The sequence below is a fragment of the Giraffa tippelskirchi genome, chromosome 4 (genome assembly GCF_054371585.1).
Source record: "Giraffa tippelskirchi isolate mGirTip1 chromosome 4, T2T-mGirTip1v1.2.pri, whole genome shotgun sequence".
NCBI classification, from domain to species: Eukaryota; Metazoa; Chordata; class Mammalia; order Artiodactyla; family Giraffidae; genus Giraffa; species Giraffa tippelskirchi.
This window is the reverse complement of record NC_137278.1, coordinates 133,045,542-133,067,122: the sequence shown is the minus strand read 5'-3', so window position 1 is coordinate 133,067,122 and position 21,581 is coordinate 133,045,542. Positions and strand designations below refer to the sequence as shown.

Here is a 21,581-nt window from a genome sequence, read left to right as displayed (position 1 = left end):
TGTATACTCATAAGGGATCTGATCTAGGTCATACCTGAATGGTCTAGTGGTTTTCCCTACTTTCTTCAATTTAAGTCTGAATTTGGCAATAAGCAGTTCATGATCTGAGCCACAGTCTATATATATATATATATATATGTATATGTATATGCATATGTGTACATAAGTTTGAATGTGAATGTATAAACCCAGAGAAAGCTAAGAAAGATACACTCTGTGGTTAACATGGATTATCTTGAGTAGGAGAATAAGCAGGAGAAGATGTGGAAAGGATGGCAAGCCAAAAAATCCCTAGGAAATAGACTGTAATATGATGTGATACCATTCAAGTGTTTGTGTAAAATGATGTCTGAATAAAAGAACATAGATATGTAAAAATGGCTCAAAAAACAATACTACACAGAAATTAAATTGACTCTCCTTGGTTAAGAAAAAAAATTTCTCAGAAATATTCTCTAGATTATTAGAGATAAAAATTCATCTATTTATTTTGTTCAACATGTAATTCTTTCCTTTCTTGATTCTGATCTCATCTTTCAAGCCATGTTGGTTTTGAATCCTGGATCTCAACAGAGAAACATGGAAGAATAGTATGAGCGGTAACTAACTTTCTTCCATTTGGGAGTCACAGTATGATGGGGCAAGAGAAAACATGCTGGTTTTAGAGAGGTAGGAGGTTCATTATTCTCCAGGTCCTTCAAATTCTTCATCATGACATTATTCTGCTATTCCATGATGTTGAGATGATATAATTCCCAGGTCAACATCCATTTCTCCCATAAGCAACCTGCTGTGGTAGTGAAGTCACTGAATCAGTCTCTGAAGTTAGTTTTGAATAGCCTCTGTTCTACATCTATAAAAGGTCATGTATTTGTTCAGCATAGGGAAAGAAAGTCCCTGAACTTAATTCTGTGCCTGAAGGTCAAAAATCAAGAAATGTTTTTTTGATGTTGAGTTGTACAAGGTGTTTATATACGTTGGATACTAATCCCTTGTCAGTCATATCATTTGCAAATATTTTCTCCCAACAACCTGATTTAAAAAATGTACAGATAAGCTAGACATTTTTTCAAAGAGGAAATGTAGATGGCCAACAGGCACATGAAAAGATGTTCAACATCACTAATTATTAGAGAAGTGCAAATCAAAACCATGAGGAGATATTATCTCACACCTGTCAGGATGGCTATCTTCAAAAAGTCTACAAATAAAAAACCTTAGGGAGGATGTGGAGAAAAGGGAGACCCTGTACACTGTTTTTAGAAATGTGAATTGGTTTAGCCACCGTGAGAAACAGTATGGAGATTTCTCCAAAAAACTAATAGAACTACTGTATGACTCAGCAATTCCACTCCTGAGTATATAGCCAAAACCCCCCTAAAACAGGAATTTAATAAGATACATGCACCCCAATGTTCAGAGCAGCATTATTTACAATTTCCAAGATGTGGAAATAACCTAAGAGTCCATCAACAAATGAATAGATACAGAAGATGTGGGGGGGGGTGTGTGTGTGCGCGCGCGTGTGTGTATATAAATATATATACATATATATACACATACACATATACATACAATGGAATACTACTCAGCCATGAAAAGAACAAAATGTTGCCATTTGTAGCAACATGGATTCACTTGGAAGGCATAATACTAAGTGAAATAACTCAGAAAAAGAGAAATACTGTATGAGATCACTTATATGTGGGGTATAAAAAAATACAACAAGGTATTGAACATAACAAAAAACAAGCAGACTCACAGACATAGAGAAAAGTCTACTGGTTACTAGGGTGGAGGAGGAGCAACGTAAGGGTTGGGGAGTGAAAGGTACAAACTATTAGGTGTGTAAGATAGGCTCAAGGATATATTGTATAAAACAGGGAATATATCCAACATTTTGTGATAACTATAAATGGAAAGTAACCTTTATAACTGTATAAAAATTTAAAAATCAAGAAATGAAATAACTGTCTTAACAATAGAAGTCCCTGTGGCCTTGGCATTCCTCTTTCTCTTGTACTAGCTTAATGTTAGCAAATTTCCCTTACTACAGGGCTTAGTACAGTGTTCATGGTCTCAGGCAATGGGTCTTAAAATAAGGTTGGCAATTACATATCATGAGTAGTAACGATGGACAGATGACCGACTTCATTGTACTTGTCTTAGCACAATCATAAATACTAAATATCTTCATTTCCCTGAGAGTTGTTGTCTACAAATCAATCTCCCAGTTCTAATTTTAAAACCAGTTTTCTTTGAAAGAAACAGAAACTGACTGAAGATAGCTTAATTAACGGGAGAAAAATACATTTTTGGAAAAAAAGGACAGTTCACAAAATAGAAGAGGAAGCATAGCAATTTACTGTCTTTTCCAAAATCTTAACCAAATATCTAATTCTAAATACTTCCACCATTTATCTGTTGCATTTCACGCAAATTTCTGTTGCTTGAACCTCACTTTTGATACCTGTATCAACTACCGTTCTTTGTTTGTAAGCAACTAATCCAATAGAAAATATAATTACAGAAAGTAGTTGTGAGCCTCATAGACTTGGTGGAAGCAGCACTTCAGTGATTGAGAGTGTGGACTCGACTCAAACTGCATGGGTTAAGATTCCAGCTCCACCATTTCCTTGCTCTGAATTTCTGGACGGTATATAAACATCCTGAGTCTCATTTCCTCACCAGTAAAGGAAAGCTAACAGTAAATGCATCTCCTTAAGTATGATAATAAAAGTTAGATAACAGATAATAAAAGTTAGGTGTCCGACTCTTTGCAACCCTATGGACTGTGGCCCACCAGGCTCCTCTGTCCATGGGATTTTCCCGGCAAGGATACTTGAGTGGATAGCCATTTCCTCCCTCAGGAAATCTTCCTGACCCAGGGATAGAACCCACGTCTCCTGTGTATCCTGCATTGCAGGCTGATTCTTTACTGCTGAGCCACTGGGGAAGCTCCACTGAGCAAGAATATTATTAATATTTTTCTATCGCTGCCATAACACACATGACCACAAACTCAAATGACACAAATATATTTTCTGATAAGCTTTTTAGGTCAGAAATATGGGTGGGCTCAACTGATTTTTTGATGTGGGTCACACAAAGCCAAAATCAAGTCAGCAGGCCTTACCTGGAGGATTGGAAGAGACACCAGGTTGTTGGCAGAATTCAGTTCATGAATTCCATGAACTAAAGTTCCTATTTCTTTCCTGGTTTTGGCTGGGAGTTGTTTTCAGCTTTTAGGAATCACCCACAGTCTAGCTCACTGACCCATGCCAGCAATGGTGGTTTGAGTCTTTGTGATGTCCATATTACCTTAAAAGACTTTTTCTTTCTGCCTCATCATAACTGCCTACAGCTGGAGAAGTTTCTCTGCGTTCAAGGATTCATGTGATTAGATTGAGCCCACCTGGATAATATACGATACCCAAGCCCTTTTAAGGTCTATAACCTTATTCATCTGTCCAGTCCTTCTTGCCACATAATGCATTCACAAGTTCCAGGGATTATGAAATCATCTTCGAGGGGCCAGTCTGTCTATCCCAAGTACTTAATGCACTTTGTGACATGAGTTAAGAAATGTAACAAATTGGCTAATATTACCATATCTGTTAAAAACATGACCTCAGGAAGGACAAGTGCCAGGGGAACAGGGTTTCACGGTCTCTTTAGGCACTACAGTCAGATTTTCTTCTGAATGATGGGTGTGTTGTTGTTGTTTGTTCCTGCTCAATATTTGAATTTTCTACAGAAAGATTCTAAGTAACATCACTTGGGTTTTTCTTTCACTCCTTGCCTGAATGCACTGTCAGAAGAAAAGGGTAGAATGGTTGGTCTATCCTGGGTTATAGGATCACCTCACTCTATGGGTGTATAAATTTGAGAAAATCAGGTTTCCAAGGGATTTGGAGTATAATTATTCAAAGACGTATGAAGGGGGAATAACACTAGCAACAAATGTTCACATAATATGAATAATAAATCAACATTTTAACAAAATAACCCTGTAAAAAAGAGAATTATCTGATTCATTTCTCCTTTGCCAAATGAGACTAAATCTGAATCATCCCAAGAGTTTTCTATCCTTTTCGGAAGCATTTTCAAGGAAATAATTGCTCTATGTTCCCTGTAATATCTGGCAGCCTGGACAATCAAGAAACTCTCCTTAAAGTCCATTGTTTGATCATGTAGCACAGTAGTTCAACTTCTCTTTCATAATCATTTTGTGTATCCTACAAAAGAGAATGAAAGTATTTTCTAAACACTCTTCCCATAGCTGCCTTCACCTCCTTGTTCTGCAGGCTATAGATGAGAGGATTCAGCATGGGAGTGATCACGCTGTATTGCAAGGAGAAGATCATCTCCAGGGCAGAATCTGAGGTTGGCAACAGATAGCTGAGGAAACCTGAGCCATAAAACAGTATCACAGTAGTGAGATGGGAGGAGCAGGTAGAGAAGGCTTTACTTCTGCCTGAAGTGGAGCTGATGTTTAGGACAGTGGAGACAATGCGGGCATAGGAAGAAGCAATCATCACAAAGGTTCCAAAAAAATGCAAGACAGAAGAGCAAAGCAGTAGCGTGAAATTGGTGGAGGTATCAGAGCAAGACAGAGGGAAGAGAGAAGACAGCTCGCAGCTGAAGTGGGGAATAGTTTGGTCCTCACAATAGTCTAAATGGACAGCCAGGAGGATGTTGATGAGAGCATCCACAAAGGCCAGGCCCCAGGAGCCCCACACCAGCCCAGCACAGAGCTGGGTGTTCATCACCTGGCTGTAAAGCAGAGGGGAGCTGATGGCTACGTAGCGGTCATAGGCCATCACAGCCAGCAGACAGGCCTCAGTGCCCCCGGTGGTAAACACAAAGAAGGCCTGAGCCAGGCAGCTCTCTACAAAGATGGTTTTACTTTCAGAAAGTAGATTTTCCAGCATCTTGGGGACTGTGACGGATGAATGGCAGAGATCCAGAAAGGACAGTTGTCTCAAAAAGAAGTACATGGGTGTGTGGAGGTGAAAATCAGCCCTAATCATCAGCAGCATCAAGGAATTTCCCATCAGAGTGAGGAGGTAAATCAGAAGGAACAGCACAAAGAGTACAGCCTGAATATGAGGGTCAATAGACAGTCCAAGGAGAACGAACTCATTGATAGCACTATGGTTTTTCATTATCATATAGAGAAGTGTTCTTTCTGGAAAACAAAAAAAGAATATCCACATCAAAAGTCCTTTAATGCTTCTCAGTTACCCCAGCACCTAGATCTTACTCTGCATAAATGTTTTTTCATTACTGTCCCACAATCCATATTCAGATACTTAAAAGCTCACTTCCTGGTCATTATCATACCATAAATGTTTTAAATCAGCCACATTACTATTTTTTTATTAAAATCTTTTTTTGAGCTAGAGTACTTTTATATGGCTCATAGTGATATATTTGAAAAGGAAAGTCTACTGATATTAGAGGAGAATGAAGAAAAATTTCAAGAGTGAATTACTTGAGAAATAGAGCATTAAATCTAGGTGAAAAGGACTTAGGTAGAAGCAGGGGCACTTTGTCTATTCTATATCTAGGAGGGAAGGTAACAAGTGGAGGAAGTTAAGGTAATTTCCATTCGATTGCTTCCATTTGTTTTCAATAAAGTATAAATGAATTCATTGGTTATACATGTGAATTCTGTGAGCATGCCCATAGGCACATAAGAAATTATAAAGGGATGATAATAATGAAATTAAGTGTTCAGTCATGAACTATAAGTGAAAGTGAAGTGTAAGAAACCATTAGATGGTAGGAAGTCAATGTGATAAGAAGGGAATTTAGAGACTGAATATGAAATTATATTGCTTTGGATTTTTCTTGTTTTAAATCTCTCATTTTACTTAGTGGCATCATTTATCATTTAATTTTAAAATATATTAATACAATTACAGAAAATTTTTAAAAAACCAGTAGCCTAGATTATCATGCCCCATGATATTTTAGGTGGGTTTTTGTAGACAATGCCCTGACTACAATGAGTCATGAGAAGCTGTGTCCCAGTAACAGAACAATGCTCTGGATAGATATACCATTCTCATCCTAAAACCAATATATCCAAAAATATTTATAGTCACCACATGTATCTAAGTCATTTTGGCAAGTTTTAAGGTTCCACATGGTTAGTTAAACTCTATTCTCACCCTTTAAATAAGACTTGTGCATGTATCCCTTTGATATTCTATATATGGGGGTTGATATATAGAAGTTCTGAGTCTCAATATAACTATTCAGTACTCTGGACTCAATCCTGAGACCCATCCTGGCCTTTGATGTTCAACACTAGTTCACTTAGTTCACCATTTCTGAAGACTCGGAAACCTATCCTTTTGTCCATTCGTTGACTAAATAGCTGAGTTTCCCAGCCCACCTGAGGAACAATACCCACTTACCTGAATTCTCAGTTAGTGGTACACTGGTGTGTGGCATTTTCAGATCCAGTAAGTGATAAAACTGTTTAGCTTGTGAAGTCAACATTGAGGATACTGCTGTGGGGAAGAAATAGAAAACAATATTGAAAGTTAACACTTATGATGGAAATTCCACACTAATAATGTAAAGTGACAAAATGTGGACCACATCTGGACATCTGGTGACAGTAATTTGGCCTCAGGATAAGGGAGATAATTTCTTAAATTCTTCTTCTTTCACTCTTTGTGTACAGCAACATTGTGCATGGGGGCTCCCAGTGCTCATTCTGAAATCAACCCAGAGCAAAGGAACTTGGAAAGGAACTCAAGTAAGTGTTCACAGTAGCCAGGGGTAAGGCTTTCTCTTTCTCTTGGCTACCAACAAACACAGTTCAACTAACTAGATCCAGAGATTCCATGAATTGTAGAGAGAAACTGAACTTTGGCTCAAGGCAATACCTTGCACAGCAATTATCACTGTGATAAAAGTTAATGCTAGGGGTTTGATTTCATAGCAAGCTTTTTCTTTCAAGTTATTTTGAGATTCTCAGGGCAATCTTTTAAAAACACAATTAAGGAGTAATGTTAGCAAGATGGCGGGCTAGGAGATCCCAGCCTTCATCCTCTCCAGAGAAGCACTAATTTAACAACCATCTATGGATTAAAAATACCTTTATGAAAGATTTAGAATCCAAACAAGAGACTAGCACACTGATGGAACACAGAAATGAGAAAAGACACAACTGAAAGGATAGGAATAAAGTTTTACTTTACCTATGTCACCCCTTTTATAACTCAGCACAGAAGAGCACGCCAAAAACCCACCTCTGATCTGAGTTCTTCTATGGGGGGAAGAGAGAAGCACACTAGCAGGTGCCAGCACCAGGTGTACTTGCTGTGGACCCCAGCACCAAGCCTGCTCACTAATGGTTCCAGAAACCAGGCCCAACCACAACCCGCTAGAACAGGTCTGCCTGTGAACCTTGGCATCAGGCCTGCGCATCTACAGACCTTAGGACTTGGCAAGCCCATGTGCAAACCTGGCACCAAGCCTGCCTGCTAGTGAACCCCAGCATAAGGCTGGCACACATATCTCACCAGCTCCTGCTCATGGTCCCCACCAACCAGCCCACACAGATCTCAGGCAAAATTAACTGGTAAAGAACTTTCTTTGCTGAAGCCAGACTATAAAGACTCAAAGAAGTGACTCCTCCTTGAAAGGTACGGACACTAATGCAAGGTTACAATGATCATGAGGAATCAGAGAAACATAACACCAACAAATGAACAAAAATAAAACTCTAGTAACTGACTCTTTGTTAGAATTCAAAATAATTCTAAGAATTCGAAATAATTGTCTTAAAGGAACTCAGTGAACTGTAAGAGAACACAGATAACTGAACAAAATCAGGAAAGGAATACATGAACAAAATAAGAAGTTCAATAAAGAGACAGAAACTATAAAAAAGGACCAACCAAATATTTTTGAACTGTAGAACACAATGACGAACTGAAAATTAAATAAAGAGCTCCAACAGCAGACTTGACCAAGTAGAAAAAAGAAATCTGTGAACTTGAATATAAATCAATTTTTAAATTATCCAATCAGAGGAATAAAAACAAAAAAATGAAAAACAGTGAAGGAAGTCTATGGCACATATGAGACTCCATCAAGCAAATCAATACATACATCAATGGTGTCCCAGAAGGAGAAGAGAAAGAAATACGGGCAGAAATGTTACTTAAAGAAATAAATGTTGAAAACACCCAAATCTGAGGAAGGAAATGGACATCCAGATTCACGATGCACAACAAATTTCAAACAGGTTGAATACAAAGAGGTCTACACAGACACATTATAATCAAATATCAAAAGTCAAAGAAAGAGAATTTTGAAAGCAGCAAGAGAAAATCAACTCATCACACAAAAGGGAATCCTCATAAGACTATCAGTGGGTTCTTTTTTTAGCAGAAACTTAGCAGGACAAGAAAGACTTACATTCATATTTTAAAATATTGAAAGAAAAAATCTGCTAACCAATAATACTATGCATCTCAAAACTGTCCTTTAAAAATTAGATAAAGATTTTCCCAGACAAATGAAAATAGGCAAAATTCATCTCCACTAGAACTGCCTTACAAGAAGCACTAAAGGAAGTTCTTCAAGTTGAAACAAAGGGATGCTAAACATATAAAAGCATATTAAAGTATAAATCTCACTGATAAGGTAAATATATAGACAAATACAGAATACTGTAATATTATAATGGAAGTAAAATAGAAAGTGTTACTTGCTCAGTCAAGTCTGACTCTTTCCAACTCCATGGACTGTAACCCACCAGGCTCCTCTGTCCATAGAATTCTCCAGGCAAGAATACTGGAGTGCGTTGTTATTCCCTTCTTTGGGGGATCTTCCTGATCCAGAGATCAAACCCCGGCCTCCTGCATTACACATAGATTCTTTACCATATGAGCCACCAGGGAAGCCCCTAGTGGTACACAAATTATTTTTAACTGCAGTATAAGACTTTTACTTAATCTTATAATTATATATACTTAATCTTATAAGATCTTAACAGTATAAGATCAAAGTATTAGGAGTAATGTACATGATAACCACTAAATTTTTTAAAAGGATACACAATTTACATTTACTGTTTACAAAGTAAATTCTGACATCAATAACATAAATTTTGGGGTGGAAGAAGTAAAAATTTTTATATGTGATTGAAATTAAATTGTTATCAGCTTTAAATAAGTTTTTATAACTAAGAGAAATTTTATTCAAACCTCATGGCAACCACAAAGAAAAAGACCTAGAGTAGATTCAAAAATGATAAAGAGAAAAGAATCAAAGTATATCATTACCAAAAAAACCCCACCAAGTCTTTGTGGAAAACAGAAAAAAAGAAAGAGGAACAAAAGAGCCACAAAACTAGCAGAAAACAGTTAACACAGCTGCAATAATAAGTCCTTTTGTGTGGCTGTGCTCAGCTGTGTCCGACTCTTTGTGACCCTGTGGACTGGAGCCTCCAGGCTCCTCTGGCCATGGAATTTTCCAGGCAAGAATACTGGAATGGATTATCATTTCCTACTCCAGGGGATCTTCCCAACCCAAGGATCGAACCCACATCTTTTGCATCTCCTGCACTGGCTTCTTTACCACCAGTGCCACCTGGGAAGCCCTTATCTATCAATAATTACTTTAAATGTAAATATAGTAAATGTTCTAATTAAAAGACATGGAGTGTCTCAATGAATTTTTTTAAAAAGATGAAACTATATGCTATTTACATGAGATTCACTTTAACTTAAAGGGCACACATAAGCTGAAAGTAAAGGGATGGAAAAAAAGGTTTTCCAAACAAATGGCAATCAAAAGCAAGCAGGAATGCTGTACTTACATTTAAAAAATAGTCTTTAAGAAAAAAACTGTCAAAAGAGATAAAGAAGGTCATTACATAATGAGAAAATACATTACATAATGTACCAGAGAGTCATAAAAATTATAAACACATATGCACTAAACATCAGAGAGCATGTGTGTGTGTATGCACACATGCACACACACACACAAACATATAAAGCAAAAATTGATAGATCTGAAGAGAATAACAGACAGCAATACAATAACAAGGCTTCAATAGTCCATTTTCAATAATGGATAGACCACCTGTACAAAAAATAAATAAGGATATAGACTTAGGAAGCACTACAGGCCAAACAAACCTAACAGATATATACATAATATTTGATACAAAAGTAGTAGAATATGGAACACACATATGGAACATTATGCAAAACAAACCATATATTAGACAACAAAATATGTCTTAACAAATTTGAGAGGATTGAAATCATATCAATTACTTTTCAATCACAATGGTATGAAAGTAGAAATCAATAACAAAAGTAAAATAGGAAAAAAATACATGGAAATTAAAGAATGCACTCTTGACAATCAATTAAAGAAGAAATTAAAAGGGAAATTAGAAAACATCAATATAAACTAAAACAAAGATATAACATACCAAAATTTATAGGACATAACAAAAGTGGTGTTCAGAAGGAAGTTTATAGTGATAAGTAGCAAACAACCTAACTTTACACTTCAAGGAATTAAAAATAAGAACAAACTAAGCCCCAAGTGGGGCTTCCCTGGTGGCTCAGATAGTCAAGAATCTGCCTGGAATACAGGAGACCTGTATATTTGATCTTTGGTCAGGAAGATCCCCTGGAGAAGGGAACGGCCACCCACTCCAGTATTCTTGCCTGGAGAATTCCATGGACAGAGGAGCCTGGCGGGCTCCAGTCCATGGGGTTGCAAAGAGTCACACACAACTGAACAACTAACACTTTTCACTACTGTTAGAAACATAATGTTACATACAGAAAACCCTGAGTACAACAAAAAAACTGTTAGAATTAATAAATGAATTAAATTAGTAAAGTTGTAGGATATGAAATCTATATAGAAAAACATGCTGCTATACAATAACAGCAAACTAGCTGGAAAAGAAGTTAAGAACACAATCCCATTTATAATAGCATTAAAAATAATAAAATACCTAGAAAAAATTTAACCAAGGAGATGAAAGACCTTTATGGTGAAAACTATGACTGGTGGAAAAAACTGAAGAACACACAAATAAACAGAAAGACATCACATCTTCACAGACTGGAAGAAACGATATTTTTTAAAAGTCCATGCTAATCAAAGTAGCCTACAGATTCAGTGCAATCTCTTTCAAATTACCAATGGCATTTTTCACAGCAACAGAACAAACAATCCAAAATCCATATAGAATGATAAAAAAATACCCTAAATAGCTTAAGTAATTTTGAGCAAGAACAAAGCTTGAACACATCACACTTCCCCATTTCAAAATATATTACAATGTTATAATAATAAAAACAGTAAGATACTGGTAGAAAAAAAAAATGCATATACACCAATAGGACAGAATAGAAAGCCCAGAAATAAACTCATGCATACAAAGTCAATTAATCTCCAAAAGAGTGTCAAGAGTACACAATGGGGAAAAGATAGTCTCTTCAACAAACGATATTGGGAAAACTAGACATCCCCGTGAAAAACAATGAAATTGAATCCTTATACACAAAAATTAACTCAAAATGGATTAAAAGCTTAACTGTAACACCTGAAACTATAGTACTGGTAGAAGAAAGCATTGGGGGAATCTTCTTCATATTCATCTTGTCAATGTTTTCTTGCATATGACATTGAAAGCACAGAAAAGTACAACAAAAATAGACTAAGAGGGACCATGTCAAACCAAAAGGCTCTGCGTGGGAAAGGAAACAACCAACAAAATGAAAAGGCAGCCTAATGGTTGGGAGAAAATATTTGTAAACCACTAATCTGTTAAAGGGTTAATATCCAACATATACAGGGAACTTTTCCAACACATTAGGAAACCATCATCATCTGATTTAAAAAATGACAAAAGCTTTGAAAAGACATTTTTCTTAAGAAGACATACAAATGGCCAATAAGTACATGCAAAGGCACTCAACATCACTACTCATCAGTGAAATGCAAATCAAAATCACAAAGACATATCACATCACACCATTCAGGATGGCTATTATAAATAAATAAACAATTGTTGGTGAAGATGTGGAAAAAAGGGGGACCCTGGTTTGTCATTGGTAGGAATGTAAATTGGTAGTCACTTAGGAAAATAATATAGAAGTTCATCAAAAAAATAAAAATACCATATAACAATCATTTGGGTATATTTCCAAAGGAACTGACATCTAGATCTTTGAGACTTCTGCATTCCCATTTTCACTGCAACGTTATTCACAGTACCCAAGACAATAGCAATCTAATTGTTCATCAACAGATTAATGGATAAAGAAAATGTCATAAGTACATAAAAAACAATATTATTCATCCTTATAAAAGGAAATCTTGCCACCTGCAACAACATGGATGAATCTGAAGGACTACATGTTAAGTGAAATAAACCAGGAACAGAAGTAAAAATATTACATAATACCATTTATATGAGGAATCTAAAATAGCTAAACTCATAGAAGCAGAGAGTAGAATTGGGATTGCCAGAGTCTGGGAGGAAGGAGAACCAGAAGGTATTAGTTAAAGGGTCCAAAGTTAATTATACAACATTAATAAGTTCTAAAAATCTCATGTATAGCTTAGTGTCTACAGTTAATAATGCTGTTGTATACTTAAAAAATAGTTAAAGAGGTTAGATCTTAAATGTTACTATCACAAACAAAAAAACCACAATAATAATAAAAAGGGTGGGAGGAAACTCTTGATGGTGATGGATACCCATTTATCTTCCAACTCATCAAGTCATATATGTTAAATACATGGAACATTTTATTTATCAATCACATCTCAAAAAAGTTCTTTTAAAACTATTTTAAAACTTCCATTTTTTACCATGGCAGAAATGTCACCATTATTGAGTTTTTTAAAAACTATTTCAAATTTAAAATAAACATCTTTGGGAGCATAGTGAAACAGGTTTGTTTCTGGATACTAACACCATTATGTGAAGAAAATTAGTTGGCTCCTGCCTAAAGAAAAAGTTTCCTAAGAAGACTTCATTTCAGAATTAGACAAAGGGTATCAAGCATAATAAAAAATCCATAAGTGTTGCTCAGAATGTAATAGTGAAAAACATGAATGAATGAATGAATGACACTGCTTTTGGAAGACAAGTCAGTCTATATAACTAAGACTCAGGTTTTCAAATGGTCTGGATTAGCTTGAAGTCCTTTACTTTATGGGGGCTTTCTTAGTGGCTCAGGTGGTAAAGAATCTGCCTGCAATACAGGAGACCTGGGTTCAGTCCCTCAGTTCAGTTCAGTCACTCAGTCATGTCTGACTCTTTCCGACCCCAAGGACTGCAGCATGCCAGGCCTCCCTGTTTATCACCAACTCCCAGAGTTTACCCAAACTCATGTCCATTGAGTTGGTGATGCCATCCAACCATCTCATCCTCTGTCATCCCCTTCTCCTCCAACCTTCAATCTTTCCCAGCATCAGGGTCTTTTCCAATGAGTCAGTTCTTCACATCAGGTGGCCAAAGTATTGGAGTTTCAGCTTCAACATCAGTCCTTCCAATGAACATTCAGACTGATCTCCTTTAGGATGGACTGGTTGGATCTCCTTGCAGTCCAAGGGACTCTCAAGAGCCTTCTCCAACACCACAGTTCAAAAGCATCAATTCTTCAGCACTCAGCTTTCTTCACCATCCATCTCTCACATCCATACATGACTGCTGAAAAAAACCATAGCCTTGACTAGACAGACCTTTGTTGGCAAAGTAATGTCTCTGCTTTTTAATATGCTGTCTAGGTTGGTCATAACTTTTCTTCCAAGGAGCAAGTGTCTTTTAGTTTCACGGATGCAGTCACCATCTGCAGAGATTTTGGAGCTCCAAAAAATAAAGTCTGTCCCTGTTTCCACTGTTTCCCCATCTTTTTGCCATGAAGTGATGGGACCAGATGCCATGATCTTAGTTTTATGAATGTTGAGTTTTAAGCCAACTTTTTCACTCTCCTCTTTCATTTTCATCAAGAGGCTCTTTAGTTCTTCTTCACTTTCTGCCATAAGGGTGGTGTCATCTGCATATCTGCTGCTGCTGCTGCTGCTGCTAAGTTGCTTCAGTCGTGTCCGACTCTGTGTGACCCCATAGACGGCAGCCCACCAGGCTCCCCCGTCCCTGGGATTGTCCAGGCAAGAACACTGGAGTGGGTTGCCATTTCCTTCTCCATTGCATGAAAGTGAAAAGTGAAAGTGAAGTTGTTCAGTCGTGTCCGACTCTCAGCGATCCCATGGACTGCAGCCTACCAGGCTCCTCCGTCCATGGGATTTTCCAGGCAAGAGTACTGGATTGGGTTGCCATTGCCTTCTCCACTGCATATCTGAGGTTATCAATATTTCTCCCAGCAATCTTGATTCCAGCTTGTGATTCATCCAGCCCAGCATTTCTCTTGATGTACTCTGCATATAAGTTAAATAAGCAGGGTGACAATATCCAGTCTTGACGTACTTCTTTTCCTATTTGGAACCAGTCTGTTGTTCCATGTCCAATTCTAACTGTTGCTTCCTGACCTGCATATAGATTTCTCAAGAGGCAGGTCAGGTGGTCTGGTATTTCCATCTCTTTCAGAATTTTCCACAGTTTATTGTGATCTACACAGTCAAAGGCTTTGGCATAGTCAATAAAGCAGAAATAGATGTTTTTCTGGAACTCTCTTGCTTTAGGTTGGGACAATCTCCTGGAGAAGGGAATGGCTTCCCACTCCAATATTCTTGTCTGGAGAACTCTATGGACAGAAGAGCCTGGCAAGCTACATTTCAAGGGATTGCAAAGAGCTGGACAAGACTGAGCAAACAACACTGTCACTTTATAAAGGGCACTTGGCATTAGGGGGAAAGTATAAAGTGAGAGGCGCCACAGACAACCATCACCTACTTTTAGAATGTGTCCTGATTTTGCCTTATGTCCTACTCCTTGCTCAATTAGATACCTCATATGTTCTGTGGTGGATAAGCGAAGTGTTTTGTTAGGTTTTATTCTGCAAAGTGTTATTAAACAAACCTGGAAATCCATAGTATTATTAGATGAACTAGACTGTAATAAAATTACCTAGGATTTATATACAAATCATAATGATTTCCACTGTGCCATAAATTGACAAGATTTTGAACAGTACTCCACATGAGTGAAAATGAGCCGTGTACATCACACAGAAACTGAGATTATCTCATAGAGTTTCCAGTTCTAGCTTAACAGGAAGAGCAACAAATGACCAAGCTTACTATCTCATATCCATAGTACCCTATAAGAGTCATATCTGTCCAAGAAGCGTGGACCACACAGTGAGGTTGCCCATAAAGTAATACAGAAAGATCTCTGCTATCACAGTTCTTTAGAGCTGAAGCACTATCTTAGAGGACAAGGAAGTATGACTATGTTTCAAAAGGCTACTAATCTCATCCATTAAAACACAAATCCAATGTAATATGTTGTTGAATTATTGTTAATCATCTCAGGTATGTCAATGGGATTGCAGTTATGTAGGAGAATATTCTTATTCTTAGGAGATGGAAGCTTAAGTATTCAGGAGTGTTATGGTGTCACAACTTACTTTCAAATGATTCAGCAGAACAAATTATATACATACATACATAGAGATAAGATGACAGATAAAGTACATGCAATATGCTAACAATTTGTAGATCCAGGTGAAGTTATATTATCATATTACTCTTTCAACTTTCCTAAATGCCAAAAATTTTCAAAATTGCAAATGCTTTTTAAATTCTTGAATAAAAGCCCCCACAAATTTAACAGCTAAGTTTTACTTAGCCAGATTTTTCTACGATCAAAGATCAAACTTAAAACTAAATAATATTTCATAGAATTCCTAAATAAAAGTCCCCACAGACTCAGTGGCTAAGTTTTACTTAAACAGACTTTTCTACAATGGAAGATCAAGCTTAAATCCAAATAATATTTCATAAGATACAATAATGTATAGAAAACTGTTACAATGTATTTCCCTTGGTTACCAGGCCATTCTATTTGCAGTGTAAATCTGAGATTAAAACATTGTTCTTGGTTAAAACACAATCCCTCTATACCTACCAAATACATTACAAATAAATTATGGATTCACAAACGTAATTAAAACAACTGTTTTGTGCTTCTCTTTTTGTTTTTGTTAAGTGAAAATTTTGAGTTCTCACCTCTGTAAGAAACAAGAGTAAACAATATATATAACTTTTCCAACATATATAAAATTCATGCTAGGTAAAGTGACCAAAATAGAAAAGCAACTGAGGAATTACACTACATATCCCTACAACTGAAACAATGGAGATCTAATATTACAGTAATGTGATAAAAACTGGGTAGGGAAAAATCCAACCAGTTCTTTACCCTGCTTATGTCAGCCAAATATCTGGATCAATTGCTTTAATATTTAGGTGTAATGAGTATCCAGACAGTGGTGCTGTATATGAATACAGAGTGGCAAGATTTTTCACTTATAAAACAAGACCCACGAAATATGCTTCTTGTTGCAATGTATGCATTTCTTAAAGATATTTTTACAGTATAGCTTTTAAGGAAATACTGATAACTCATAAAATCACATAGAATAAATCTATAACATCTGATACAAACTCTGTGATTTATTTTTTAATTGCCAAAAAAATGTAACTCTCTAGAATTCAGAGTAGAGAGGAAAATGTAATCTAAAAATATTAGAGCTATGTGCTTGGTGTCCTAACCTGTTCACATGGTAATCTCAGTGACCTCAGGACTTGATAAAATACAGGCTCTATGCCCAAAGGCAGGGAGAAGCTGCAGAGGCATGGCATGCCTCCTTGGAGGCACACATATGTAGGGCCCTATCTTACCCTGCTATTTTCTAGATAAGTGAGCTTTGAGAAGAAATTTCATTTTTAATTTTAAGTTACCCATATGCATGTGGATATAATAATATTCAGTTTTTAGTGTTATAGGAATTTGATTTGATAATTTACATAGAGTAAGAACTTTAACAAATTCAGTTTTCAATTTATTCTAAATGCTCAGTATTCAAAAGAGGCACATCTGAGAAGCTGACCATAAGGTCTTAGGGAACAGATTATAAGCTAGTCATCCTGGAGGAGGCAGCATTGCAGGGACTGTAAAAAAAAATAAAGAGTTTAGTTGAGAGGAATCAGACATAAAATAAGTATCTTCAGTTCAATTCATTCTAAGTATCTTAGAAAGCCATAAATAGAGTGAAGGATAGAGGGGAAGGAGTAGAAAGTAGTAGGTCAGGGAGTTGGTCATAAGCAACAAAAACATCAGAGAACTTAGGGAGAATGGTATTATGTTCTTGACTTGTATTCTGGAGCTCAGAATTATTAACAGTAAGTAACATATCCTAGTTCAGGTGATTTCATTAGGAGAGAATGTATCACAACTTCTCAACTCTGTGAAGAAGTAGTCTTCAATCTAGAAAGTTGGATAAGAAAAAAGAAGTATGTTTACCCAGGCTCCAAAAGACCTGTAGATAAATCTTCAGAACTTTTTTCTAAATTCTGCTTGAGAATCATCTTGAAACATTCAAATTTTTGAGCAACTTCTTTCATCTTTCTTAATCCTGATCACACAATCCTCTGTCCACTTAATTTCCTCTATAACTAATATTTTTTGCTGTTAGCATTATCCAAATGAAGTATAACCTATTAGAGGAAAGCAGGTGGGTTTAGACAGCCAAGGAGTTGGAGAATTAAATGGAGAGTGAGAGGAAGCTAGATAATTCTAGGCACTCCCTCGAGTAGTTCAAAAGTTTGGCTTTGGACTCATTAACTAAAAAGAAGAATTCTTTTTAGAGCAACAGGGGACTTTATTATATACTTTGTTATGTACCATCTTTGGAAATTCTGAGTTGAAGCAATCACTTTGACCTATTTAATGACAAATACTGCTATTCTGATGAGAGTTCCAGGGGAACAAGGAAGAAGAATTAGTTCCCTGCTTAGGAAGCCAGGATTTTCCCACAGGCCCATTACAAGGTGGATGAACTCTCTGTGGTTTACCACAGAAGCTGAGAAATAACTGCATTTATCTCCTGATCATCTTCCCATGTGTATGTCCTACAGGTTTGTAAATACAAGCAAGTTGAGAATCATGATAGTCAAATAAGTGAAAGCAAGACAAACTTGCTTTTCATTAGTGTTTCATCATACAAGAAATTATGAAACAATCTCCTGCCATATGATTAGACACTATACTCTCTTACCTAGATATAACGATTTAGCAGGTATGCTCAGAGGCACTTTCTATACATATATGGGATCCATATTTATGATCCAGCTTGTTTTCATCATTTAATTGTACACTTTAGGGATCTTTTCATCCATACACACAATATCCAGCTTATTCTTTTTTATCCTGGCATGATATTCATAATTCAGCTCTATCATAATTTTTTAACCGTTCTCCTTTAATAAGAGTTATAAAGGAGTTCTTCAAGCTGATTCCAAATTAGATATACTAGTATTATAATGAGCATTATTGTACATATTTCTTGGGTATGTATGCTAGCTATTTTGTAGTCTATAACATTATATTCTAATTGCAGTATCAATGTCAAAGAGAAACATTACTTAAAATCTGGTTTGATAGTTTACATACTTTACCTTTCAGTTATATCAATTTACTAGCTGTTCATCTGTCTCACCTCAATGTGAGGTATCTGTATGGGCTCACCAAGACCCCAAATCAATGCTAATTTCATGTTACTAACATGGAAGGAGGAATATGAAAATACATAAGCTTAGAGCTATGTCTGTGAAGTCATTTAGCCTCTCAAAGGAGACCTCATCTTTGGACGAGAATAGGAAGCTGTGTAATGTCTACAGTTACAGCACAAAATCACTTAGAGAAAGTATGCAATATAAAGCCAGTACATTTAAATCAGCACACTGACAGGGAAAATGTCAGAATAATTTTCGTATTTTTGTCATAATAAATCTTTACAAAAAGATGGCACAGATCAACACAAATTGCAGTGGAAATTTTCAATGAGAATCAAACATTTCTTATTTGACACACTATTCCACTCAAACACATAGCAATGATAAAGTACAAAAACAATCTGCCAGTTATTCGAAATCTGACCTTGTAGTACTGCATTTAATGAATATTTCACAATTTGTCCACTCTTTACCATTCTTTTAATAAGCATTTGAATTATTCTAGTTTGTGGCTGGTATAAAGCTATGAATATCATTATAAAAATCTTTTATGTAGACATATGTATTCATTTTCCTTGTATGTTACTTGGATAGAATTGCTGGGTAATAGCACATCTATATATTTAGTTTTATTAGAACTGGAAAACTGTTTTCCAAAATAGTTGTAAAATTTTTCATGCTCAGCACCAGTATATGAGGGTTTCAGCTGCTTCACATTCTTGCAATATTTTGATCTGTTACTCTTTTTTAGTCTTTTTAAATTTTAGTGAATCAAATGCATGTGAAGTAGAAAATCATTGTGGTTTAATGGTGTTTGAAGTAAGGGATACTGAATAATATCCACCGAACTGAAAAGGAACTTTGAGACCATAAAATGAAGCAGGCAATTCCATAAACTGCAGTTATGAAGTTTATTGTGGGTAACTTACACAAAGGAAGTATTGGGCAGACAACAATCCAGAGCCATTCACAGCTACAATAGACAACCCAAAATGGGCATAGGGGGACTTAAAGGGACCAAAGCTAACAATAGATTCTGACTACTAAGGGAGAAGCAGGGGTTTTTTCCTCCCCTTGGGGGGGGTGTCACATGATCATTATTCCTCATGGGCCATTAAACATCTGCATCAGCAAAAGGCATTCTTCCGGTTTTCACATAAGATGAAGGTAAGGGCAAAAGTTGAGAGGAAACTGACCAAGATGGTGAAGCAGCAGGACATGGAACTCACCACCCTCCACAAACACATCAAAAATACATCTACATGTGGACCAATTTTCACTGAAAACTAACTGAAACTGGCAGGAAGACTTGTACAACCAAGGCTGTAAGAAAGATCTGCAGAGAATCAGGTAGGAAGGGAAGAGAAGCCATCAGGTTGAGACATGTTCCCCTATGAGGGGACTCAGGAAAGGGGAGACTATATAGGCTGAAACCCACATTTAGGAGGAAGTTGTTGGAGCATATTGGACACTCCCATCCTAGAGCCTGACACAGGGAAAATGAGTCCCCTTGGCTGGCTGGTGGGCTGGTGGGACTAACTGGAAGGTCTTGGGAAGCCTGGACTCCATTTGTAAGGAGCTTATGTGTGCTGGCATAATCCTGAAGCAGGGTTGAGACAGTGGCTTGCAGACTGCTAGAGTGGCTGCCCAGTTTCCCATGACTGCCCGAATGCCCCCCCCCCCCCGCCACCCGAGTCAAACAAATGCTCCAGACATTTCTTGCTTTATGTCACAGCTCCACACTGGAGCAGGTGCTGCTATGACTGAGAAAAGAGCTCAGCCATGAGGGGCAGAATTGACTCACAACCCCACAGTAGTGTTGTGGTCAGAAAATATGCTTGATATGATTTCAGTTTTCTTAAAATACTGAGGCTTGTTTGTGGCATAGCACATGATCTATCTTAAACAATGTTCCATGCACTTGAAAAAATGTTTATTATGCTGCTTTTGGATGGAATGTTATATATATACATGTATGTCTATTAAGTTCATAGGGTATAATGTGTAATCTAAGGCCACCATTTCCTTATTGATTTTCTATCCAGATGATCTGTCTAATGATGTAAGTGGGGTGTTAAAGCCCCCTACTATTCTTGTATGACTGTCAGTTTCTCTCCTGTTTCTTAATATTTGCTTTATGCATTTAGTTGGTCCTATGTTTACAAATTTTACACCTCTTTTTAGATTAATCCCTTTATCATTACACAATATTCTTCTTTGTCTCTTACAATAGTCTTTATCTTAAAGTCCACTTTATCTGATGTGAGTACTGCTACCCTGGTTTTCTTTTCATTTCCATTTGCATGGAATACCTCTTTCCACACTCTCACTTTTAGTCTTGGTGTGTCTTTATATCCGAAATGAGTGTCTTATAGGCGGCATATACATGGGTCTTGTTTTTTTTAATCCATTAAACCACTCTGTTTTTTTTACATGATTGATGGAATTTAATACACAAAACTTAAAACTTTTGTACCACAAAGGAAATAGAAACTCATATCAAAAGGATAAACATCCCACTGGAAAAATTATTCACCACTTATAATAACAAAGGGAAATAGATTCATATATAAATATGGAACATATATATGGAATAATTGTTATTGTTTAGTCACTAAGTCATGTCTGACTCTGCAACCCCATGGACTACAGCCCACCAAGCTCCCCTGTTCATGGGATTTCCCAGGCAAGAATACTGGAATGGGTTGCCATTTCCTTTTCCAGGGGATATTCTTGATCCAGGAATCCAACCTGTGTCTCCTGCATTGCAGGTGGATTCTTTACCACTGAACCACCAGGGAATGCTCCATTAAATCAATAATCTCAACCACTCCATGCCTTTAGACTGAAGAAATTATTCCATTTCCACT

At 36.7% G+C, this 21,581-nt stretch overlaps 1 protein-coding gene across 1 annotated transcript in view; it reads right to left on the bottom strand.

Annotated features, from left to right (window-relative positions):
* Window positions 1–4,238: 4,238 nt before the first annotated feature.
* The window catches only part of LOC145545657 (olfactory receptor 8S1-like), a 105,334-nt gene continuing 87,991 nt past the window's right edge, over window positions 4,239–21,581 (bottom strand). The window contains exons 4-6 of the mRNA XM_081590495.1: window positions 8,742–8,888; window positions 6,429–6,524; window positions 4,239–5,191 (exon numbers count right to left, since the gene is read on the bottom strand). Coding sequence (XP_081446621.1) covers window positions 4,239–5,191; window positions 6,429–6,513 — 1,038 coding nt within the window. The 5' untranslated portion in view covers window positions 6,514–6,524; window positions 8,742–8,888. The remainder of the gene's footprint in view (window positions 5,192–6,428; window positions 6,525–8,741; window positions 8,889–21,581) is intronic.